The sequence below is a fragment of the Schistocerca cancellata genome, chromosome 6 (genome assembly GCF_023864275.1).
Source record: "Schistocerca cancellata isolate TAMUIC-IGC-003103 chromosome 6, iqSchCanc2.1, whole genome shotgun sequence".
Taxonomy (NCBI): Eukaryota; Metazoa; Arthropoda; class Insecta; order Orthoptera; family Acrididae; genus Schistocerca; species Schistocerca cancellata.
The window spans coordinates 604,789,714-604,816,648 of NC_064631.1; the positions used below are offsets into that span (position 1 = coordinate 604,789,714).

At 39.6% G+C, this 26,935-nt stretch overlaps 1 protein-coding gene across 3 annotated transcripts in view; it reads left to right on the plus strand.

Moving 5' to 3' along the window:
- LOC126088112 (carcinine transporter) overlaps nt 1–26,935 on the plus strand; it is a 382,018-nt gene that overhangs the window by 303,839 nt on the left and 51,244 nt on the right. For all 3 annotated transcript variants that reach the window (XM_049906209.1, XM_049906208.1, XM_049906210.1), the window contains one exon: nt 8,536–8,750. In XM_049906209.1, coding sequence (XP_049762166.1) covers nt 8,536–8,750 — 215 coding nt within the window. The remainder of the gene's footprint in view (nt 1–8,535; nt 8,751–26,935) is intronic.

The window sequence follows — 26,935 nt, forward strand, 5'->3', positions numbered from 1 at the left end:
TAGATTATATAATGGTAAGACAGAGATTTAGGAACCAGGTTTCAAATTGTAAGACATTTCCAGGGGCAGATGTGGACTCTGACCACAATCTATTGGTTATGAACTGTAGATTAAAACTGAAGAAACTGCAAAAAGGTGGGAATGTAAGGAGATGGGACCTGGATAAACTGAAAGAACCAGAGGTTGTACAGAGTTTAAGGGAGAGCATAAGGAAACAATTGACAGGAATGGGGGAAAGAAATACAGTAGAAGAAGAATGGGTAGCTCTGAGGGATGAAGTAGTGAAGGCAGCAGAGGATCAAGTAGGTAAAAAGATGAGGGCTAGTAGAAATCCTTGGGTAACAGAAGAAATATTGAATTTAATTGATGAAAGGAGAAAATATAAAAATGAAGTAAATGAAGCACGCAAAAAGGAATACAAACGTGTCAAAAATGAGATCGACAGGTAGTGCAAAATGGCTAATCAGGGATGGCTAGAGGACAAATGTAAGGATGTAGAGGCTTATCTCACTAGGGGTAAGATAGATACTGCCTACAGTAGAGACCTTTGGAGAAAGGAGAACCACTTGCATGAATATCAAGAGCTCATATGGAAACCCAGTTCTAAGCAAAGAAGGGAAAGCAGAAAGGTGGAAGGAGTATGTAGAGGGTCTATACAAGGCCGATGTACTTGAGGACGATGTTATGGAAATGGAAGAGGACGTAGATGAAGATGAAATGGGAGATACGATACTGCGTGTAGAGTTTGACAGAGCACTGAAAGACCTGAGTCAGAACGAGGTCCCAGGAGTAGACAACATTCCATTGGAACTACTGATGGCCTTGGGAGAGCCAGTCCTGACAAAACTCTACCATCTGGTGAGCAAGATGTATGAGACTGGTGAAATACCCTCAGATTTCAAGAAGAATACAATAATTCCAATCCCAAAGAAAGCATGTGTTGACAAATGTGAAAATTACCGAACTATCAGTTTAATAAGTTACAGCTGCAAAATACTAACGCGAATTCTTTAGAGATGAATGGAAAAACTGGTAGAAGCCGACCTCGGCGAAGATCAATTTGGATTCCGCAGAAATGTTGGAACACGTGAGGCAATACTGACCCTTAGACTTTTCTTAGAAAATAGATTAAGGAAAGGCAAACCTACATTTCTAGCATTTGTAGACTTAGAGAAAGCTTTTGACAATGTTGACTGGAATACTCTCTTTTAAATTCTAAAGGTGGCAGGGGTAAAATACAGGGAGCAAAAGGCTATTTACAATTTGTACAGAAACCAGATGGCAGTTATAAGAGTCAAGGGGCATGAAAGGGAAGCAGCAGTTGGGAAGGGAGTGAGACAGGGTTGTAGCCTCTCCCCAATGTTATTCAATCTGTATATTGAGCAAGCAGTAAAGGAAACAAAAGAAATTCGGAGTAGGTGTTAAAGTCCATGGAGAAGAAATAAAAACTTTGAGGTTCGCCGATGGCAATTTAATTCTGTCAGAGACAGCAAAGGACTTGGAAGAGTAGTTGAATGGAATGGACAGTGTTTTGAAAGGAGGATATAAGATGAACATCAACAAAAGCAAAACGAGGATAATGGAATGTAGTCAAATTGTGTCGGGTGATGCTGAGGGAATTAGATTAGGAAATGAGACACTTACAGTAGTAAAGGAGTTTTGCTATTTGGGGAGCAAAATAACTGATGATGGTCGAAGTAGAGAAGATACAAAATGTAGACTGGCAATGGCAAGGAAAGCGTTTCTGAAGAAGAGAAATTTGTTAACATCGAGTATAGATTTAAGTGTCAGGAAGTCGTTTTTGAAGGTATTTGTATGGAGTGTAGCCGTGTATGGAAGTGAAACATGGGCGATAAATAGTTTGGACAAGAAGAGAATAGAAGCTTTCGAAATGTGGTGCTAGAGAAGAATGCTGAAGATTAGATGCGTAGATCACATAACTAATGAGGAGGTATTGAATAGAATTGGGGAGAAGAGGAGTTTGTGGCACAACTTGACAAGAAGAAGGGACCGGTTGGTAGGACATGTTCTGAGGTATCAAGGGATCACAAATTTAGCGTTGGAGGGCAGTGTGGAGGTTAAAAATCGTATAGGGAGTCCAAGAGATGAATACACTTAGCAGATTCAGAAGGATGTAGTTTGCAGTAAGTACTGGGAGATGAAGAAGCTTTCACAGGATAGAGTAGCATGGAGTGCTGCATCAAACCAGTCTCAGGACTGAAGACAACAACAACAACAACATTTCTTAAACTTTGCATATGACTTTATTTTTTATTATGGTAAAAGTGAAGGTAGCTCATGATATCTTTAGAGCCCCCTCCTTGAGGTTTTTCTGTATCCACCACTTCTTAATAGCCTGTATGATCATACTTTTGACAATAAGCGTAGGTGCAGTGCTGAGTTAAATGCTTTTCAAAAATCAAGAAAAACTGCACCTACCTGGCTGCCTTCATCCAAAGGTTTCAGTACGTCATGTGAGAGAAGTGGGAGTTGGGTTTCACGGATAGACATTTCTGAAAACCATACTGGTTGGCACTGAGGAGATCATTCTCTTCAAGATACCTCATTACGTTTGAGCTCAGAATATGTTCTAAGATTCTACAACAAATTGATGTCAAGGATATTGGACGGTAGTTTTCTGAATCACTTCTACTAAATTTTTGTAGATGGTTGTGAACTGTGCCTTTTTCCACGAAATGGGCATGGTTTTTTGTTTGAGGGATCTACGATAGATTATAGTGAGAAGAGAGGAAAAATCAGCCACAAATTCAGCACAGAATCTGATAGGGATTACATTGGGGCCTGGAGCTTTGTTCAATTTTAATGATTTTGGCTGTTTCTCAACACCACTGACACTAGTATTATTTCATTCATCTTTTCAGTGGTATGGGGATTAAATTAGGGCAATTCTCCTGGGTTTTCCTGTGTAAAGGAACATCTGAAAACAGAGTTAATCATTTCAGCTTTTGCTTCACTACCCTCAGTTTCAGTTCCTGTCTCATTCACTAGGGACTGCACACTAACTTAGGTGCCACTAACACCCATTACATATGACTAGAATCTCTTTGGATTTTGTGAAATGTCATTTGAAAATATTCTGCTATGGTAGTCATTGAAGGTATCATGCATTGCTCTCTTGACAGCTAAATGTGTTCCAGTCAGCATCTCCCCATCTATGGCCCTACACTTTGTTTTACACCTATTATGCAATAATCTCTGTTACTTTAGAAGTTTCTTTACAGTCACTGTATACCATAGATGTTCCCTCCCATTATAAACTGTTCTACTGGGTACATATCTATCCAGCGTGCAGTCAACTATTCATTTAATCTCGAGCAGAGTTCCTCTGCATGCTCCTGACCTGTGCTTAAAGTTTGAAGTTCCTCATTGAGATATGACATTACTGACTTTGTATCTAGTTTACTGAACATGTATATTTTTCTGCATGTTTTAGTTCTCATTTTGTTCTTTTGTAATCATTGTTCCACAACTGTGTCATGAATACTAATACCAGTTTTGATGTGGACATACTCAAAGTGGTCAGATCTGTTTGTTGCCATTAGATCCAATAGATTTCCATCATGAGTAGGGTTTTTAACTATCTGTTCTAGATAGTTTTCAGACAAGGCATTTAGTAAAGTTTCGCAGGATATCTTATCATACCCACCATTAACAAAACTGTAACTTTCCCAATTAATTGTTAGATGATGAAAGTCTCCACTGATGATTACAGTATGATTTGGGGAACTTATGTGAACTGATGTTTTCTCTGAAGTTTTTGGTAACATCAGGAGATGAGTCTGGTGGGTGATAGAAGGATCCAATTATCATTTTATGCCCACTCCTGATACTGAGCCTTTCCCAAAAAACTTCAGTTTCAATCTCGATGGATTTGAGTTTTTTGTCAACTGCAACCAACACACCCCCTCCATTTCCCATTTGTGTATCCTTTTGATACACACTTAAATTTTCCCCAAAAGTCTCACTGCCATCAATTTCAGGTTTCAGCCAGCTTTCTGTACCATGTTGAAGAAAACTTGAAATCAGCAATGCTCATCTTAACTGTGATTCGGAGGTCCCAGTCTCATAGATCTCCATTGGTAATGGTACATTTCCTCGCTTGAGCAGCTCCAAATGATTCATATCTCAAGAAAATTCCTCTGAAGAACTGTTGTTAATGTTATTTAGTCAAGTTTATGGGTTTGTTAGTTTGTGATTGTGGGGTAATGGGACTTTGTGGCCAACTAATACAGTAAATCTTTCAGATAATTTTTCTTTCACAGTTTCGCAAGCTTCATTTTGATGTGTATTTATTACATTATGTAAGTCTTTCTTCCATGTATACAGTTCACAATCAGATTTTATAAAGCAAAACCAGGTTTTCACACTGCCTAACATCAAGTGTTACCCAAATTCCTCGATGTTGACCTCCACCTTGCAGATGACTACATTAGTACCTCCATCTATATCAAACTTACCAACCAGTAGCAGCACCTCCCTATTCCAGTCCAAGAAGTCCCTTCCACACAGCCTAGCTACCCGTAGCCATTGCATCTCTAGTGATGAGCAGTTCCTCTTGAAATATACCAAGGACCTCACTGAGGCCTCCACAGACTGTAATTACCCTCCCAACTTTGTATGACAACAAATCTCCTGTGCCTTATCTCTCCAGTCACCCACCACCTCCCAAAGTCCCACCATCTGGCCACAGAGGAACATTCCCCTCATGACTCAGTACCATACAGGACTGGAGCAACTGAATCACATTCTCCACCAGGATTTCCACTCCCTCCCATTGTGCCCTGAAATGAGGAATGTCCTACCCACTATCCTCCCCACCTCTCACACAGTGGTACTCTGCCACCCACTGAGTCTACACATTATCCTCGTCCATTGCTACACAACCCATGCTCCCAACCCTTTGCCTCATGGCTCATATCTCTGTAATAGACCTACATGCAAGACCTGTCTCATACATCCTTCCACCATCACCTACTCCAGTCTGGTCACAAGTATCACATATCCCATCAGAAGCAAGGCTACCTGTGAAACCAGTCATGTGATCTACAACCACTGTGCTTTGTTCTACACAGGCATGCCAACCAACAAGCTGTCTGTCCACATGAATGGCCACTGACAAACTGTGGCCAAGAAACAGCTGGACACCCAGTTGCTGAGCATTCTGCCCAATACAACAATCTTCATTTTAATGACTGCTTCACAGCCTGTGCCATCTGAATTCTTTGTGCCAACAACAGCTTTTCTGAATTGCTTAGGTGAAAACTCTCCCTGCAATATATCCTACATTCCCATAACCCCCCTCGCCTCAACTTCATTAATCATTGTCCCTCACTCATTTATCCCCTTCTCTGTACCCACTCCACAGCCTTCTATTTCACAATTACACCCATAGTATTTTTACTTCTCTCTGTTACCTTCTGTCACCCCCACCCATCCTACAACCTCCTGACTGCACCTATCTGCCCTATCCTCTCTCCACATTGTCACTATATGCTCCACAAATAGCACTTTATCGTCCCCCACCCGTACCCTGCTCTCCCTTCTCCTCCCTGCCCCAACCTCCTCCTAACCTCCACCACCCAGATTGCTGCTCCCATCATGTGCTGCACAGTTGCTCACAGTCTGGTCCCAGCAGAGATGGTGATTATGGTTGTGTGAGCTGCATTTGCATGAATGTGTGTGTATGTTGTCTATTTCAGAAGAAGGCCTTCTGGCCGCAAGCTAATGTGTTTAGTAGTCCTTTTGTTGTGCCCATCTGTGACTCAACATCTCTGCTATATGGTGAGTAGCAGTATATTCTTTTCATAAAATTGTTGAACACATTAAATACTAATTCAGTTTTATTCCCGCAAAAGCAACTGGTACATATTATGGAAATTAAATGAGTTGCAAATTTTGGTGAAAAATAACTGTGGACAGCTGTTTCAGAAAAACTACCAACAAAAACTGAAATTCAGTTTACAAATTATGATTCTGCTGAGTTGTGTTATCTGTTTAATGACACACTGTCAACCAAGAATATGTCCACATGCTGTCCACTACAGCTCTGGTAGGGATGTTCAGTTCTTCAGTTGCATGGCAAGCCATGATTTTGGCAATTTTCACCATTTTTTAACACTTGCAGCGTGTTTTAGCAACTAAAATTTTGACAGGGTCTTTCTTTCGCCATATTCTTCCTGTATAAAAAATTTCAAGGCATCTTCCAACGTGTCAGGTTGGACCATTCCCTTGTGAGCTCCTTTAATTTTTGGCTAAATTTATTGTTCAGCTTATCTAATTGACTGTTAAAATTTATTTGCAGGTTTCCTGTGACAGTATTTATTTGTTACATCATTGAAATGAACATTTCACTAACTGAACTGAACTTTTCACTAACTTTGTAAATCTGACCTATATGGACTCTGAGTTTTCTGTTGGACATTGAATCATTATTGTTCTTAATGACTTCTTGACTCCATGATCCAATCTGGTTGAAGAAATACCTGCAGTTACAAAAAATAAGGAAATGCACTGCTGTGTTCACTTGGCTTTGATGTCCTCCACTGAGTGTGCTGCTTCTGCTGTTGTCTGCTGCATGGTGAAACTGTTGTTGGTGTTGTCTTCCGTATGTTTTCTGTTTTTTTTTGACAATGTTGACTGGAATACTCTCCTTCAGATTCTGAAGCATTCTTCTGTAGCACCACATTTCGAAAGCTTCTATTCTCTTCTTGTCTAAACTATTTATCGTCCATGTTTCACTTCCATACATGGCTACACTCCATACAAATACTTTCAGAAACGACTTCCTGACACTTAAATCTATACTCGATGTTAACAAATTTCTCTTCTTCAGAAACGCTTTCCCTGCCATTGCCAGTCTACATTTTATATCTTCTCTACTTCGACCATCATCAGTTATTTTGCTCCCCAAATAGCAAAACTCCTTTACTACTGTAAGTGTTTCATTTCCTAATCTAATTCCCTCAGCATCACTCGACACAATTTGACTACATTCCATTATCCTCGTTTTGCTTTTGTTGATGTTCATCTTATGTCTTTCAAGACACAGTCCATTCCATTCAACTGCTCTTCCAAGTCCTTTGCTGTCTCTGATAGAATTACAATGTCATTGGCGAACCTCCAAGTTTTTTTTTTCTTCTCCATGGATTTTATTACCTACTCCGAATTTTTCTTTTGTTTCCTTTACTGCTTGCTCAATATACAGATTGAATAACATCGGGGAGAGGCTACAACCCTGTCTCACTCCCTTCCGAACCACTGCTTCCCCTTCATGCCCTTCGACTCTTATTACTGCCATCTGGTTTCTGTACAAATTTGCTACCTCCTGCTGTCTGTAATAGAATATAAGTGAAACAGTTACAGGCAAGTATAGTTAATAAATTACACAGACAATATGAGTTTCTAGGTTAAACACACACTCCAAAATCAGTACTTACCAATGACTGAAAGATTGGTAAAAGTGCTTAAACTCATGCAGCCATTATACATTAGCAACACCAATAGCTGAGTGGTCAGCATGACAGAATGTCAATCCTAAGGAGCATGACAGAATGTCAATCCTAAGGGCCCGGGTTTGGAGATTTTCTCTGCTCAGGGACTGGGTGTTGTGTTGTCCTAATCATCACCATTTCATCCCCATCGACGTGCAAGTTGCTGAAGTGGCATCAAATTGAAAGACTTGCACCCAGTGATCTGTCTACCCGATGGGGGGCCCTAGTCACACGACGACAACACCAAACTGGCATATAAGTATTTAAATTACACCTTCCACTCATACTGAAGGATTTTAAAAATCCTTCAACTAAGTGCTACTCATCTGACAAAGGCACCTCCCTAAGGTTTTCCAGTTACAAAATGCCCACATCGTGCTTGCAGGTACCTGTGAAACCTTCTCTCCTCTCTCCAGAAGTGTCACACATTCCAACTGCCAACTACATTTCAAACATTCACCAGAGGACTGCATTCCACACATTTACTTAAGGTAAGGCTTAGAGGCTGTAGCACCACAAGTGCATTCTCACTATTGAGCCCACATGTTTACTCCCTTATAAAACCTGATGTAATTACTTTTGCTGTTTATTACTCTGGCACAGAAAGGAGCTAATTAGACAGCCATAAAAATAGCTTTATCATCTCCCCAGATATTTAAAGCCACTGATAAGCAACAAAACATTTAAAATGCAAACTGAAACACTTTCTGAATTAAAATTCTTTCAATGTATGGTACAAAACATTTTTTAACCATTTTTGTAGGATGTAACTAATAAATTAAACTTAGATTAAGTTAATTTAGCTATAAATAGATGTTTCTGATATAAATGTTCAGCATGTAGCCATTTGTTCACTCAGTAAATTAAGAAATTTGTATTAGTCATGTAGAAAACGTGACTCTACTCTTTGATTTTTAGAAAGAAGCTCTCAACAACTGATCTACACTTTCTGATTATGTGATCAGATCCCTTTAAGAAATAGATCAATTTTTGGATCTGTTTTTATGATTGACTTTTGTTCCAGGTTTTCAAATGAGCTAGTGTATGTGGGACTGAGTTATTATGGTCCATCTCTTGGAAGTAATGAATACACGAGCTTCCTCTTGTCATCGCTGGTTGAGATACCCAGCTATTTGGCATGCTGGGTTGTTATGGATCACTGGGGCCGCAGGTGGCCATTGTGCATCAGCATGATTGTTAGTGGAGTGAGTTGCATTGTTACAGTGCTCCTGCCCACAGGTTAGCATTTATCTAATAAACAAATTATTTATAATTAATTATCTTCAACATTTTTTTAAGTTTTAGAGACTAAATGGATATATTGTTGAGTTTCACAGTCATTTGAAGAATTGCAAAATCCAAGCACAAGGGGCTAAGTGCAGCTGATGAAACTGCCTACTTTTAAAATTTTTTCTTTGTTTTACCATTTTAAAATATATTTCTCGGTGCCCACATGATTACCTTTTTGTATTCTTCTGTAGAATATCCATAGGACTGAGCTAGGAGTTTCCATTGGTAATGAGAGTCATGGTCAAAGGTACATGAGCTGTCTTCAGCCTGGGATGTTCATTGCTGTATCTGACAGATCAGAAATTATTGACTTGCTTATCTGGAGTATATCTCTCCTCTCGATATCTTCTTTCTTCATTTTGTGGATTTTGACTCCTGTGCAACCTGATCTTTGCTTGAGATGAAATTGTGCTTATCTATTTCCTATACACTACCAAATAACAGAAGTCACTCTTTGAAGATGTACATATATTCTTACAACTCATACCATCTCAGAACATGCCATCTAACAATTTTTGCTTTATAGATTTGTCAATCACATCAAGTATCGCAAATTAACAATGTTATGAAAAGGGTAGACTACTCACAATAAAGAAGACACTCTGAGTTGCAGACAGACACAACAAAAAGGCTTACACACTGAGCTTTTGGCCAAAACCTTTTTCAGGTAAGAAAGGAAAACACACACATTCACACAAGCAGGCACAACTCATGCACACATGACCACTATCTCCAGCCACCTTTCCTACTTCAATCTTTGCATGCTCATTCCATTTCATATTGTTTTGCAGTGTGATGCCTGAGTATTTAACTGATGTGACTGTGTCAAGCAGCTCTACTAATGCTGTATTTGAATATTTTTCCTACTCATTTGAATTACATAAACTGTTGAATGGAATGAACAGAATAGGAACTGAGGGGAGAGATGGCATTATTTGAATAAATTTGTATCTAGATAATTATTTGAATAATTAAATCATTCAAAAAAAAATTATTTGTGGATAAAAGGACTATTCCTTCCTGTGAACACAAATAATTATTCGATATTTATTATTCGTCACTTAAGTAAAGAATGCCGTAGAATACAACTCATCTTCTTTGGTTACTACATGAATAGAACTTTGCCTATATAACCAACATTTGTTTGTGTGGCTCAGTACAGTTTCTGTTTGATAAAGTCTTTATTAATGCACTTTACAGGAGAGTGCCTTGGTGCTTCAGTGTGTTAAATAGAAAAGGAAAAAGTGTGTATATTCCAGAGTATGAAGCCAAAGGTCTGGAGTTTGAGCCCTGTTGACCCTAGGAATTTTCCTATCATTTCATGCTTCTTTTACCTCAGACAATGAAAAAATGACAATTTGAACCATGTTTCAGATTACATATTAAACTATAGATCTCTCTATGGGCTGTGGTAGACAACCTCCAAGGAGCCAATGCACTGCATCCCCACCTCTAACAACATGAGGAAGCATTCTGCGTAATTAGGCAGAGATGAGAGTGCTGCCTGTAGAGATGTGAATGAGCAGTACTTTCCTCAGTTGTGTCAAGATTGCTAATGCTGTTGGGTATGGGTGTCTTCATGATATAATAGTATAGTTCTCTTGTTTTTGTACTGCTAAAAAATTAGTGAACAAAGTAAGGGCTCTGTGGTTGGTAATGACCAACATGAATAGATATTAAATTTAAAGTCTCTTAAAATGGCATAAGCCAAAGGGCACTGCAAAATTACACAAAAATATAATGATTTGTGGAATGATGTATGTCCGAAATGATCAGAAATAATGGAAAGTGTTCTAGGACTAACTCTTGAGTGACCTTCATGTTACAAGATGGAGTAGTTTTCTGATCCAACATACATCAATACAGTCAACAGTTTTTGGATTGAAAAATTTCTTAAGTGTCACTGAGTTTGAGTACATAAACGAGCCCATAATATTGCAGTGCACTGGCGAACGTTTTATCAAATCAATGTCAACAGACAATTTGAAGACTTTTTTCACCTTTATGCACCAAATACAGAAAATAGAGCTAATGTAGCACTGTTTTTCCCATGATTTAAATACACATAGTTCACCTGTACTGCTGCTCATGATGAAGGGTGGACTTAGCTTCATAATGAAATACAGATTTATGATAGCCAAAGAAGTGCTGAAGACATCAGATGGTGAGTTTGGAATGAAGTTGTGGGAGAATAAGAGAATTTATTTTTTGATTTTGAATGAGCTTTTGAGGTGAAGCTGATGTGAAATCGCTACGAAATCATTTGTCAAAAGCTATGGTGGAATTGATTACTTCTGAATTTTTTGCTTAAGTACACTACTGGCCATTAAAACTGCTACACCACACCACGAAGATGACGTGCTACAGACATGAAATTTAACCAACAGGAAGAAGATGCTGTGACATGCAAATGATTAGCTTTTCAGAGCATTCACACAAAATTGACACTGGTAGTGACACCTACAACGTGCTGACATGAGGAAAGTTTCCAACCAATTTCTCATACACAAACAGCAGTTGACCGGCGTTGCCTAGTGAAATGTTGTTGTGATGCCTCGTGTAAGGAGGAGAAATGTGTACTATCACGTTTCAGACTTTGATAAAGGTCGGATTGTAGCCTATTGCAATTGCGGTTTATCGTATCGTGACATTGCTGCTCTTGTTGGTCGAGATCCAATGACTGTTAGCAGAATATGGTATCGGTGGGTTCAGGAGGATAATACGGAATGCCGTGCTGGATCCCAATGGCCTCGTATCACTAGCAGTCGAGATGACAGGCATCTTATCCACATGGCTGTAACGGATTGTGCAGCCACGTCTCGATCCCTGAGTCAACAGATGCAGACGTTTGCAAGACAACAACCATCTGCACAAACAGTTCAATGATGTTTGCAGCAGCATGGACTATCAGCTCAGAGACCATGGCTGCAGTTACCCGTGAGACTACATCACAGACAGGAGCGCCTGCGATGGCGTACTCAACGACAGACCTGGCTGCACGAATGACAAAACATCATTTTTTTGGATGAATCCAGGTTCTGTTTACAGCATCATAATGGTCACATCCATGTTTGGCGACATTGCAGTGAACGTACATTGGAAGCATGTATTCGTCATCACCATATTGGCGTATCACCCGGCGTGATGATATGGGGTGCCATTGGTTACACATCTCGGTCACCTCTTGTTCACATTGAGGGCACTTTGAACAGTGGACTTTACATTTCAGATGTGTTACGACCCGTGGCTCTACCCTCTATTCGATCCCTGGGAAACCCTACATTTCAGCAGGATAATGCACAACTGCATGTTGCAGGTCCTGTACGGGCCTTTCTGGATACAGAAAATGTTTGACTGCTGCCCTGGCCAGCACATTCTCCAGATCTCTCAGCAACTGAAAACGTCTGGTGAATGGTGGCCAAGCAACTGGCTTGTCACAAAATGCCAGTCACTACTCTTGATGAACTGTGGTATTGTGTTGAAGCTGCATGGGCAGCTATGCCTGTACAAGCCATCCAAGCTCTGTTTGACTCAATGCCCAGGCGTATCAAGGCTGTTATTACGGCCAGAGGTCATTGTTCTGGGTACTAATTTCTCAGGATCTATGCACCCAAATTGCGTGAAAATGTAATCACATGTCAGTTCTAGTATAATATATTTGTCCAATGAATACCCGTTTATCATCTGCATTTCTTCTTGATGTAGCAATTTTGATGGCCAGTAGTGTAGATCATGATTTGAAAGTCTTACATCATTATTCTGAAATAAGCGCAATTTTCAGAACATGTAACACACTGCTAAGTTCTGATGTGTAGAACATATTTTTTTAGTAAACTGTACTGGAAAATCTTTCAATATCAAATAAATTTTTTGCTGAGACAGTCAGAAAAAAGATGGAAATATTTTGAACACAAAGCAACAGAAAGTACATTTGTTTTGTAAATGACAAAGAACTTGAGCTATCAATGTGTTTGGATTTTAAAGTTAATTTTTGTTCACAACACTTTTTACTCACACTTATAAATACAGTAATTTGAATAAATACACTCCTGGAAATTGAAATAAGAACACCGTGAATTCATTGTCCCAGGAAGGGGAAACTTTATTGACATATTCCTGGGGTCAGATACATCACATGATCACACTGACAGAACCACAGGCACATAGACACAGGCAACAGAGCATGCACAATGTCGGCCCTAGTACACTTTCAATATCAAATAAATTTTTTGCTGAGACAGTCAGAAAAAAGATGGAAATATTTTGAACACAAAGCAACAGAAAGTACATTTGTTTTGTAAATGACAAAGAACTTGAGCTATCAATGTGTTTGGATTTTAAAGTTAATTTTTGTTCACAACACTTTTTACTCACACTTATAAATACAGTAATTTGAATAAATACACTCCTGGAAATTGAAATAAGAACACCGTGAATTCATTGTCCCAGGAAGGGGAAACTTTATTGACATATTCCTGGGGTCAGATACATCACATGATCACACTGACAGAACCACAGGCACATAGACACAGGCAACAGAGCATGCACAATGTCGGCCCTAGTACAGTGTATATCCACCTTTCGCAGCAATGCAGGCTGCTATTCTCCCATGGAGAGGATCGTAGAGATGCTGGATGTAGTCCTGTGGAATGGCTTGCCATGCCATTTCCACCTGGCGCCACAGTTGGACCAGCGTTCGTGCTGGACGTGCAGACTGCGTGAGACGACGCTTCATCCAGTCCCAAACATGCTCAATGGGGGACAGATCCGGAGATCTTGCTGGCCAGGGTAGTTGACTTACACCTTCTAGAGCACGTTGGGTGGCACGGGATACATGCGGACGTGCATTGTCCTGTTGGAACAGCAAGTTCCCTTGCTGGTCTAGGAATGGTAGAACGATGGGTTCGATGACGGTTTGGATGTACCGTGCACTATTCAGTGTCCCCTCGACGATCACCAGTGGTGTACGGCCAGTGTAGGAGATCGCTCCCCACACCATGATGCCGGGTGTTGGCCCTGTGTGCCTCGGTCGTATGCAGTCCTGATTGTGGCGCTCACCTGCACGGCGCCAAACACGCATACGACCATCATTGGCACCAAGGCAGAAGCGACTCTCATCGCTGAAGACGACACGTCTCCATTCGTCCCTCCATTCACGCCTGTTGCGACACCACTGGAGGCGGGCTGCACGATGTTGGGGCGTGAGCGGAAGACGGCCTAACAGTGTGCGGGACCGTAGCCCAGCTTCATGGAGACGGTTGCGAATGGTCCTCGCCGATACCCCAGGAGCAACAGTGTCCCTAATTTGCTGGGAAGTGGCGGTGCGGTCCCCTACGGCACTGCGTAGGATCCTACGGTCTTGGTGTGCATCCGTGCGTCGCTGCGGTCCGGTCCCAGGTCGACGGGCACGTGCACCTTCCGCCGACCACTGGCGACAACATCGATGTACTGTGAAGACCTCACGCCCCACTTGTTGAGCAATTCGGCGGTACGTCCACCCGGCCTCCTGCATGCCCACTATACGCCCTCGCTCAAAGTCCGTCAACTGCACATACGGTTCACGTCCACGCTGTCGCGGCATGCTACCAGTGTTAAAGACTGCGATGGAGCTCCGTATGCCACGGCAAACTGGCTGACACTGACGGTGGCAGTGCACAAATGCTGCGCAGCTAGCGCCATTCGACGGCCAACACCGCGGTTCCTGGTGTGTCCGCTGTGCCGTGCGTGTGATCATTGCTTGTACAGCCCTCTCGCAGTGTCCGGAGCAAGTATGGTGGGTCTGACACACCGGTGTCAATGTGTTCTTTTTTCCATTTCCAGGAGTGTAACTTGATTTGTTATTTATGAATAACAAATAATAATTTTTTATTCATTGTTTGCCATTCTAATAAATTCTGCCCAAGTCTGATTGAGGGTGAACCGAAGAAAGATGAAAGTAATGAGGAGTAACGGAAATGAGATTAGTCAGAAAGTGAAAGAAATGAGATAAGTCAAAAACTGAACATCAAAATTGGTGAGCAAGATGTAGATGAAGTGAAGGAATTCTGCTACCTTGGAAGCAAAATGATGCATGACAGGTGAAATAAGGAGGACATAAAAAGCAAACTAGAAAAGATGAAGAGGGAATTATTGGCCAAAAGAAGTCTACTAGTATCAAATATTGGCCTTAATTTGAGGAAGAAAATTTTGAGATTGTATGTTTGGAGCACAGCATTGTAGGGAAGTGAATCATGGACCATGAGAAAATCAGAAAAGAAGAGAATTGAAGGGATGAAATGTGGTGCTATAGAAGGATGTTGAAAATTAAATGAACTGAGAAGATAAAAACTGAGGATGTTCTGTGCAGAATCAGCAAGCAAAGGAACAAATGGAGAACACTGACAAGATGAAGGGACAGGGTGATAGGGCATATGTTAAGACATCATGTAATAACTTCCATGGTTCTAAAGCAGGGTGTATATGTGGCAAAAAAAACAATTCCCTGATTTTTCCTGGTTAAAAACAAACTTTCTCCCAGATGAAAATACACTTTTTCCATTATAAGTGATAGTATACTTTTCCTCATAACTGTAAAACTTATCAATCCATTGAATTGTTATGGTTTTATACTTCGGTGTAGATTTTACCGGCACTTTAGAAATCAAAACTCAGGGAAAAAAACATGTTTGGACAGATGTCTGATGTGCAGCAACATGTACACTGCATGTTTTTGTATTACAAAAGTATAAATTTGAATTCCACTAAACACCACATGTTAGTCTCTGAGGCATTGAAATCGAAATTGTGAGGCACTTTAGTCATCCTGTCACAGATACACAGCGTTGCCACAAGAAAAGAAAAAAAGCTTTCACATATAATACTGGTCTCAAAGATTAATAAGCTGCAAGAGAAGATAAGCTTTCAAATGTAATGTTGATGTTTTTTGCACATATTACACTTTAAGACACATCACACACATGTGCCAGTAAAATTTTTAATGACGACACAAATGTCTGATCTTCTGGGTTTGAAATTATTCTAAATGGTCATCCTCAAAGAGTTGATTTTTAAATGAGAGTCAAATGCTCTGTGATTTAAGAAATTCATCATACATTCTCGCACGTAGTTCATCTTGAGTTAAAGGAAATTTACTTTGAAACCCTTATTTTTCGACTTGTTAGAAATAGGTTCGTTTCAGTAGTTGCCAGAGAGTGTCTGATAACAGGCGTCACCACACTTGCACAGCTACAATGAAGCAGGAAGCCTGTATGTCCATACATGCAAAACATTAAAAGATCTTACATTATGTCATAAAAGAAACAAGACATTACAGAATGCTCCAAGAGCATCAGAATTTCATGAACCATATTAAATGCATAATTTGGCTTAAGTACATATTCGAATGTCCAGATTTGGATGAACATTTTCTTGGAGTACCAGTACTGTATTATCTCATGTTTGTGGCATAATGCCATATGTGCTAGAAGATGAAAATGTGCACTTGAAATGCAGCAAACAGATGAAACTAGCCAATAGTGTGGAATTAAACACTTTGTTATAAATAAATTGACTGCCTCAGTGGAAAAGATTAATAAAAGCTAAATTTCTCTAGCAAACCAACAAAAATACCTTCATTGTTATGCAAGGCAATTAATGCTTGACTGTCAGAAAGTTGGAAATAAAATAAAATCTGAAATTAATAACATATTTCAGCCTTCTGTAATTATGCGAATGTATTTTAATTCACTTGATGCCTCCCAGCCACAGAAATCCGTTTTGTTTTCATTTGACATGAGAGCAATAAACGAAGGGAAACAGCAAATTCATTAAATGCAGACTATTCAGAAAGATGTGTGCTACAAAATAAACATATTTTTGAAAAGTAAATTTTTAAAATTTTTGGCGTCATACCTCAAACGCTTGAAGGAGGGGGAGCGGGAGGGCGCCACTACGTAGTATTGGCCCAGATCGGAAATATCATAGATCCGGGGCTGATGCACGGAGCAGTCTGAGTGGAGACTAGCCACTTCCCCACTAGAACTCAGACTGCTTTGTGCATCAGCCCCAGATCTATGCTATTTCTGAACTGGGCCAATACTAGGTAGTGGTGCCCTCCCACTCCCCCTCCTTCGAGCATTTGAGGTACAATGCCAAAAATTTTAAAAATTTACTTTTCAAAAATATGTTTGTTTTGTAGCACACATCTTTCTGAAGAGTCTGATACGTTTTCATATGTGTTCAATGTGGTTTGGTCTTAAGTGTGACAAAGTACAGTGCCATGCTTCTTCACGCAGCATTCTTCTATCACATCTTATTATATTTTGCTCTGTGGAATTCAAACATGTAATATTTTGTAATGGGCGCCATAAACTATATTCAGGACAGTGGAAATTAAAATGTCCCATTTCCTGCTCCCAGTTGGCCAGTTTGACACCCTGCCCGTTATAAAAAGAATGTCGCAGTTAATATTGGACAGGATTATTTGTAACAGGGAGAACAAGAACTCTTCAGAAATTTTGCACTCATTATTGCCTATTAGCTAATAACTTGCTGTTTTGTGTGACATAAAATTAAATATAGGATACATAAAACCAGTAGAGACAAGCAAGACAGTACACATTTCGTCAATCCAAAAGTCCAAGCATTTTTCTGTCTCTAATCTTGCTACAGCTTTACATGGCATGCTTTCCTTTCTGGGAAAGAATCTATTACCTCATCAAAGTCTGTCAGACGTTTTGCTACATGAAAAAACTATATGTATTATGTCACTGTCTGCCAGATAAAATGAAATAGGCCTGCCTAATATTGCATTAGTTGTAACATACACCAAATAAATGAGACTGTTTTGGCACAAATGGTCATTTTTGTACTACAACAGAATACAATTCACGAAGTACCAGTATCAAGTGGCTATTTGGCCTATAAGAAGCAAAAAGTTTTATGTTAGGAAATAGCTTCATATTTCATTCATATGCTCCAGCTTCTGAAGCATGAAACTGAAAAGTAGTAGTACGAAATTATTATATAAATTTGGAATCATCCTATTCTTCCATAATTTGTGTGATGTCCCTGTTTCTTTTCCTTCCTCATTCTAACAAATAATGTTGTCACCTCTAATACTGTAACTATTCCTGCCAGTACCAAAACTTTTTCTCCTCCCACAATCACCAGTTTAGTTATCCTGTGTTTTTTCTCTGGTGAGGGGTTATTACATGTTCATACAACATGTTTTCCACACTACTCCCAGAAAAGAACTTAGCAGCTGCTAGCCAGCGACTGTACAACTGGTCCTTACTAGTGTAGCGGTCTGGCCAAAAATTTTGTCAAAATTTCATTTTCTTGGGTACACCGAGAAGATAATACGTAATCTTTGTTACCTGTTATTCCTGGTAGTCATTTATTTCCACTCTGGTAGTATGAATGTATGGATTTTGTTAATATTATAACAACACAGATCATTTGCAAACCCAGTCAACCACATAAACAGCGACTGGCATTGACCCTTTCGGATTTATTCTGCTCAGTTGGTATAACCCCATCCCCTTTCGTCTGCAGGAAAGTTTATTCATAAATGTGACAAGGATTCCCCTGATAGAGGTATCACATACACTATGCACGCATTCAAAAATCAACTGATGATTCATTCAGAAATCAGCTTCGAATTCGTTCAAAAACCATTAGGGGTGCGTTTCAAAATCATATGAGTAATTGATAGACCAACATGTGCTGCATGCTAGGTGCTTTGTGAAACAAGGTCTTTTTCATCAAGAATATGAATTTAGCACCCCCCTTCCCCCGAGAAATGCCACCCGGGACAGATGCACCAGTTTGCTCTGCGCTCCTAGATCCGGGCTTGTTGCACATGCGTGTGAATCTGGCAGCTTAGGCGTGCCAGCAAAATTTTTCTGGGTAGCATCTGGCTTGCTTGCTGCTATTGCTTATAAAGCTAACTGCCACACTTCTGTAGCCAGAAACAGGAGAAGGTACTACTCATATGTGACTCAACTGGACATGCCCATGAGCAGGCTAGCAACAGCTCAAATGAATCTAATGTAAGCCATTGTTATGTCACACTCATTGGAGGCAATTTTTTCTTATGAAGCATTGCATAGTCTTCCTAAAGCCTTTGACACATTTTGCTGTTGCCTGATGCTTGTATGAGCACTGTGTTTTGTTGTTGTATGTAGCACATTTCCTTTGCATCTTACGTTTTACTTTTGTTTTCTTTTTTTTCTCTCGTTTGTGTTTTATTGCTGCAGTATTATTCTGCAGTACCGAGATACAGTAGTATCATTTGTTAGAGTATTGGTTCTTAACAGTCGAAGTTACAAAAATTTAACTGAAAACTAAAACAATGAAAAGCTCTTCTCCCGGATGAAAAAATTCCCAGGTTTTTCCTGGATCTCCCAGTTGTCCCAGGTTGTATACAGCCTGTAAAGAGGACAGTAGAGAGTAAAAACTGTAGGGGAAGATAGAGATTGGAATGCAGGTCAAGTGCTTCTCTGAAATGAAGAGGTTGGTCCAGGATAAGGAGTCATGGCGAGCCATATCAAACCTGTCAGAACACTAATGGCATCACCCCCCACCCCCACCCCCCCCCCACCCCCCCCCACACACACACCATCCTTGAACACATGCCTTTTTATATAAAAAACAAATAAAAAAAACAATGGCAGGTAATTTTGCAGATCACTTTTACTACCTTCTTGTAAACAGGTGTGGCCTGTGCTTCCTTCTAATATGTAACCTTGTTCAGTTCTAATGATTTTTATGTGTTTGTGCAAGAAAGAGACTAGGGCATTATTTCTGTAAAAGCTGAAACTTACAACAGGAACCATTAAGGAATAAATGTACTGGGAAGGAAGTGTAAGAATTCCAAGATACATGAAGAGTTATCTGTAACATGCACAGCAATCCACTTTACACAGTATTTATTTATTTACACGTCAAGTTCCATAGGACCAAATTGAGGAGCAAATCTCCAAGGTCATGGAACATGTCAGTACATGAAATTACAACATAAAAGTAATAAGAGATAAAAGTAAATGTTCATGAACCTGAAAAAAGTCAGTCCATAAGTTTAAGTAAACGCTATCAGCAATACAATAAGAATCAGCTTAATTTCTCAAGGAACTCCTTGACAGAATAGAAGGAGTGACCCATGAGGAAACTCTTCAGTTTCGATTTGAAAGTGCATGGATTACTGCTAAGATTTTTGAATTCGAGTGGCAGCTTATTGAAAATGGATGCAGCAGTATTCTGCACAACTTTTTGCACAAGAGTTAAGGAAGTCTGATCCATATACAGGTTTGATTTCTGCCGAGTATTAACTGAGTGAAAGCTGCTTATTCTTGGAAATAAACTAATATTGGTAACAAGAAATGACAATAAGGTATATACATACTGAGAGGCCAATGTCAAAATACCCAGACTCATGAACAGAAGTCGACAAGAGGTTCATGAACGCACACCACTTGTTGCCCGAATCGCCCGTTTCTGAGCCAAAAATATCCTTGTAGAATGGGAAGAGTTACCCCAAAATATAATACCATATGATATAAGCAAATGAAAATAAACAAAGCAGACTAATTTTTGTGTCAAAGTACTGCTCACCTTTGATACCGTTCGAATAGTAAAAATGGCAGCATTAAGTCTTTGAACAAGATCCTGAATGTGGGCTTTCCACAACAGCTTACTATCTATCTGAACACCTAGAAATTTGAACTGTTCAGTTTCACTAATCATATGCCCGTTCTGTGAAATTAAAACGTCAGGTTCTGTTGAATTGTGTGTTAGAAACTGTAAAAACTGAGTCTTACTGTGATTTAACATTAGTTTATTTTCTACAAGCCATGAACTGAGGTCATGTACTGCACTATTTGAAACCGAGCCAATGTTGCACACAGCATCCTTTACCATCAAGCTAGTGTCAGCAGCAAACAGAAATATTTTAGCGTTACCCATAATACTAGAGGGCGTATCATTTATATAAATAAGGAATAGGAGCGGCCCCAGCACTAATCCCTGGGGCACCCCCCACTTGACAGTACCCCACTCAGATCCCACATCACAGCCATTATCAACACTGTGAATAATGACCTTTTTGCTGCCTGTTGCTAAAGTAAGAGGCGAAGCAATTGTGAGCTACTCCCCATATTCCGTAATGGTCCAACTTCTAGAGCAATATTTTGTGATCAACACAATCAAATGCCTTAGTTAAATCAAAAAATATGCCAAGCATTCGAAACTTTTTGTTTAGCCCATCCAGTACCTCACAGAGAAAAGAGAATATAGCATTTTCAGTTGTTAAACGACATCTAAAGCTGAACTGTACATTTGATAGCAGATCGTATGATATAAAATGATCAATTATCCTTACATACATAGTCTTTTCAATAACTTTTGCAAATACTGATGGCATAAAAATAGGTCTAAAATTATCTACATTATCCCTTTCTCCCTTCTTATAAAGCAGCTTTACTACTGAGTACTTTAATCGCTCAGGGCACTACCATTCCTAAAGTAAAAATTACAAATATGGCTAAATACAGGGTTAACATGTGCAGCACAGTACTTTAATATTCTGCTAGAGACTCCATCATAACCATGAGAGTCCGTAGTCTTCAGTGATTTGATTATTGACTCAATCTTCCTCTTGTCTGTATCACAGAGGAGTATTTCAGACATCAATCTCAGAAAGGCATTTGCCAAGAAAGTTAAATGATTTCCTGTAGAAACTAAATTTTTATTTAATTCACCAGCAATGCTCAGTAAATGATTGTTAAATACTGGAGATATATGTGATTTATCAGTAACAGAAATATTTTTACTGCGAACTGACTTTATATCATCGATCTTGTGCTGCTGACCAGACACTTCCTTCACAACTGACCATATGGTTTTAATTTTATCCTGTGAATTAGCTATTCGATTTGCATACCGCATACTCTTTGCCTTCCTAATAACATTTTAAGCACCTTACAATACTGTTTTTAATGGGCTACTGTAGCTTGATTGTGACTACTTCTAACATTTTGATATAATTCCGACTTTGTTCTACATTATATCCTTATCCCACTAGTCAGCCACCCAGGCTGCCCATTACTGCTAGTACCCTTTTTAGAATGTTCTAATGGAAATCAACTCTCAAAGAGCATGAGAAATGTGTTATGGAAAGCATTGTATTTATCATCTATGTTATTAGCACTATAAACATCCTGCCACTCTTGTTCCTTAACAAGTTTTAAAAAACTCTCAATTGCTGTTGGATTAACTTTCCTACATAGTTTGTAATTAAATATGGCATTGGTTTGAGTACAAAAGCCTTTAAGTGTTAAAATTGTGCATCATGGTCTGAAAGGCCATTCATGCTTTTACTAACAGAATGCCCATCTAGTAATGAAGAATGAATAAAAATATTGTCTATGACTGTGCTACTGCTCCCCTGCACCCTGGACGGAAAAAACACAGTTTGCATCAGATCATGTGAATTTAGGAGATCTACCAACATCCTTTTTCTTGCACAATCATATACAAAATTAATATTGAAGTCACCACATATAACTACTTTCTGGTACTTCCTACAAAGTGAATCAAGAACCCTCTCTAGCTTGAGCAGAAATGTTCTGAAGTCATAGTTAGGGGACCTATAAATAACAACAATTAGAAGTTTAGTTTCACTAAATTCAACTAATACTGCACAACTTTCAAATATCTGTTCAGTGCAGTGTCGTGATACGTCGATGTACTCAAATGGAATACTGTTTTTTACATACAGAGCCACTCTCCCACCCCGCAAGGAACTCCTTGAGAAACAGCCAGCTAATCTGTAGCCTGGTAAAGGAAGCCTCTGAATTATCATATTATTTTAAGGGGTGCTCTGATATACCAACAATTTCAGAGTCAACATCTATTAGCATTTCACTAACTTTATCTCTAATACTTCTTATATTTTGATGAAATACGCTAATTTCTTCTCTACTTGGAAACATTACATCCTCTGAAGGTGAGCCCATTGTTAGAGGGACTTCGTTTAAGCAGGTATACCTATCAGCTGACTTCAATCTAAAATAGGTGCAGCTCTAACACCGACTACTACTGTTTTATTTGCTGAATACATACTTTACTAATTTAAGTGCATTGTCCCAGATGCTAATTCTGTAAGACATCAAGAAGTGAAAAGAAGCCAACACCCTTGTCTTTGAGTCAACACAGTGCACAATTATTTTAAGTGCAAAACAAACACGTTTGGCTTTCAAGAAGTAAATTGTGAAGCCTTCAACAACTGATGTAGCAACATATTATCAAAAGATCTTTCACGTAAGCCATAGTTATTCTGATGATATTTAAATGTGGTTAGTGGCACCAAAGTTAGTGTTGATACACACATGGATGAGACAGGAACTGTAGTTAAGGTTAGCAAAGTAAAAGCATAAATGATGAAGTTCTTTCTCAGATGTTCCTTTGCATAGAAAAATCTGTAAGTATTACACAATTTAATTCTAACTTCACAGAAAATGTGAATGAAATAGGTTTTAGTGTCTGTGGTGTTCAGAAACAACTGAAATTGTAAAAACTGCACAAAGCTCCAGGTGCCAGTGGAAACCCTGTAAGATTCTATACCACCAGTCCTCTGATTCTTTAAAGAACCAAACTCCCATGTATAAAACAGCTTCAGACACCTGATTGAAAATGAATTAATGTCCCACCACTGCTTAAATTTTGATTAATAATCAAAATTGGTGGCTGAAGGCTTCCGGCATAAGAAGTCACTTTCATTCTGAAAAAGTGTCATGATGATCTCTCCATTGGCAAAAGATTCAAGAATGTTCCCCCTTCAGATCTCCAGAAGGATACTGCCAAGGTATGAGAAAAAGATTGAATAACCAACGAAAGGACAATGTTCTACAAGTGGGGCGAGGAATTTCAAAAGCTTGAATGTGGTAGGTAAGCTAGAAAATTTGAAAAGGGAAATGCAAGGCTCAATCTAGATGTAGTAGGGGTCAGTGAAGTGAAACGGACAGAAGATAAAGATTTCTGGTCAGATGAGTATAGTGTAATATCAACGGCAGCAGAAAATGGTATAACGGTAGTAGGATTTGTTATGAATAAGAAGGCAGGGCAGAGAATGTGTTACTGTGAACAGTTTAGTGATAGTGTTTTTTATCAGAATCAACAGCAAACTGACAATGGCATTGATAGTTCAGGTATACATGCCAATGTCCCAAGCTGAACATGAGATAGAGAAAGTATATGAAGATATTGAAAGGGCAATACAGTATCTGAAGGGAGACAAAAATCTAATAGTCATGGGGGAATGGAATGCAGTTGTAGGGGAAGGAGTAGAAGGAAAGGTTACAGGAGAATTAGGACTTGGGACAAAGAATGAGAGAGGAAAAAAACTGAGTTCTGTAATAAATTTCAGCTAGTAATAGTGAATACTCTGTTCAAGAACAACAAAAGGAGGAGCTATACTTGGAAAAGGCCAGGTGATATGGAAAGATTTCAGTTATGTTACACCATGGTGAGACAGATATTCTGAAATCAGATACTGGATTGTAAGACATACCCAGGAGCAGATATAGACTCAGAGCACAATGTAATAGTGATGAAGAGTAGGCTGAAGTTTAAGAGATTAGTCAGGAAGGATCAGTATGCAAAGAAGTGGAATACAGAAGTACTAAGGAATGATGAGATACTCTTGAATTTCTCTAAGGCTACAGATGCAACAATAAAGAATGGTTCAGTAGGCAGTACAGTTGAAGAGAAATGGACATCTCTAAAATGGGGAATGACAAAAGTTGGGAAGAAAAACATAGGTACAAGGAAGGTAACTGTGAAGAAACTATGGGAAACAGAAGAAACACTTCACTTAATCAATGAAAGGAGAAAGAGGAACAGCAAATTCAGGAATACAGAAATACAAGTCAATGCAGAATGAAATAAATAGGAAGTGCAGGGGAGCTAAGACGAAATGGCTGCATGAGAACTGTGAAGAAATAAATGACTGTTAGAAGGGCTGACTCAGCATATAGGAAAGTCAAAACAGCCTCCAGTGAATTTAAAAGTGAGGGTGTTAACATTAAAGGTGCAATGGGAATTCCACTGTTAATTGCAGAGGATAGTGGATAGGTGGGAAAAGTACACTGAAGGCCGGATCCAATAATAGAATCAGAATTTATAAGAGCTTTGGAGGACTTAAAATCAAATAAGGCAGAAGGGATAGATAACATTCCATCAGAATTCCTAAAATCATTGGAAGAATTAGCAATAAAATGACTACTCATGTTGGTGTGTAAAATGTATGAGTGTGGCGACACCATTTGACTTTCAGAATAATATGATCCACGTAATTCTGAAGCGTACAAGAACTGACAAGTGTGAGAATCATCACAAAATTAGCTGAACAGCTCATGCATCCAAGTTGATCACAAGAATAATATACAGAAGAATGGAAAAGAAAATGGAGGATGTGTTAGGTGACAATCAGTTTAGTCTTAGGAAAAGCAAAAGCATCAGAGAAGCAATTCTGATATTGCAGTTGATAATGGAAGCAAGACTACAGAATGATCGAGAGACATTTATAGGATCCGTCAACCTGGGAAAAGCCTTCAACAATTTAAAATGGTTCAGGATGTACAAAATTCTAAGAAAAATAGGGGTAAGCTATAGGCAGAGGCAGATAATATACAATACGTATCAAAGCCAAGAGGGAATAATAAGAGTGGATGACCAAGCATGAAGTGCTCAGGTTATAAAGGGTGTAAGACAGGGATGTAGTCTTTCACCCCAAGTGAAAAGCAAGATGGTTATGGAACACTTAAGCAACCCATCATAGGATATTAGTTAAGTGTGTGCGACCTGAGCCAGGTAGAATCAACCATGGATATTGAATATACACAAAGATGACAGCTCAAATGGTCACATATTTGTTTGACCCATGTGAGAGCATCAAGGTGATGCTGAAAAAACTGAAATGGCAAGTGCTTGAATACAGATGTACACTCATGCTCATAAATTAAGGATAATGCTGATATATGGTGAAAAAACACTCTGGTAATCAGTTTCTACGTTTCAATCAACTTGATGTATGACACTCATGCTCATAAATTAAGGATAATGCTGATATATGGTGAAACAACACTCTGGTGGGCAGTTTCTAGGTTTCAATCAACTCGATGTATGACCATGTAGAGCATTTGACCTGCGGTCATCGCACAGTGGCACTGGCAGCAGTCCACATACGCAGAGGTGCATTGGTGCATGTCAGAGCACGGTGCAGCAAGTAAGTGTGCAGACGTTTTCAGACGTGCTAACAGTGATTGTGTGTTGAAAATAGCTCATAGAAAACATATTGATGATGTTATGAGGGGTAGAATACTAGGGCGACTGGAGTCTGGTCAAACACAGTAGGTCATAGAGTTTGTGTGCCACAAAAGGTGATCTCAAAATTATGGCAACGATTCCAGCAGGCAGGAAATGCGTCCAGGTGCTCCAGTACGGGAAGTCCACAGTGTAGAACACCACAAGAAGACCGATATCTCACCATCAGATCCTGCAGCCAGCCACGGAGTACTGCAGATAGCCTTGCTCGGGACCTTACCCCAGCAACTGGAACAGTTGTCTCCAGACACATAGTCTACAGATGACTGAACAGACATGGTTTATTCACCCAGAGACCTGCAAGGTGCATTCCACTGACCCCTGTCACAGGAGAGCCTGTAAAGCCTGGTGTCAAGAACACAGTACATGGTCATTGGAACAGTGGTCCCAGGTTATGTTCACGGACAAGTCCAGGTATAGTCTGAACAGTGATTCTCGAGTTTTCATATGGCGTGAACCAGGAACCAGATACCAAACCCTTAATGTCCTTGAAGGGGACTTGTATGGAGGTCATGGTTTGATGGTGTGGAGTGGGATTATGATTGGTGCACGTACACCCCTGCATGGCTTTGACAGAGGAACTGTAACAGGTCAGGTGTTTTGGGATGTCATTTTGCACCAGTATGTCCACCTTTTCAGGGGTGCAGTGGGTTCCACCTTCCTCCTGATGGATTATAATGCACAGCCCCACCGAGCTGCCATCATGGAGGAGTGCCTTGAAACAGAAGATATCAGGCAAATGGAGTGGCCTGCCTGTTCTCCAGACCTAAACC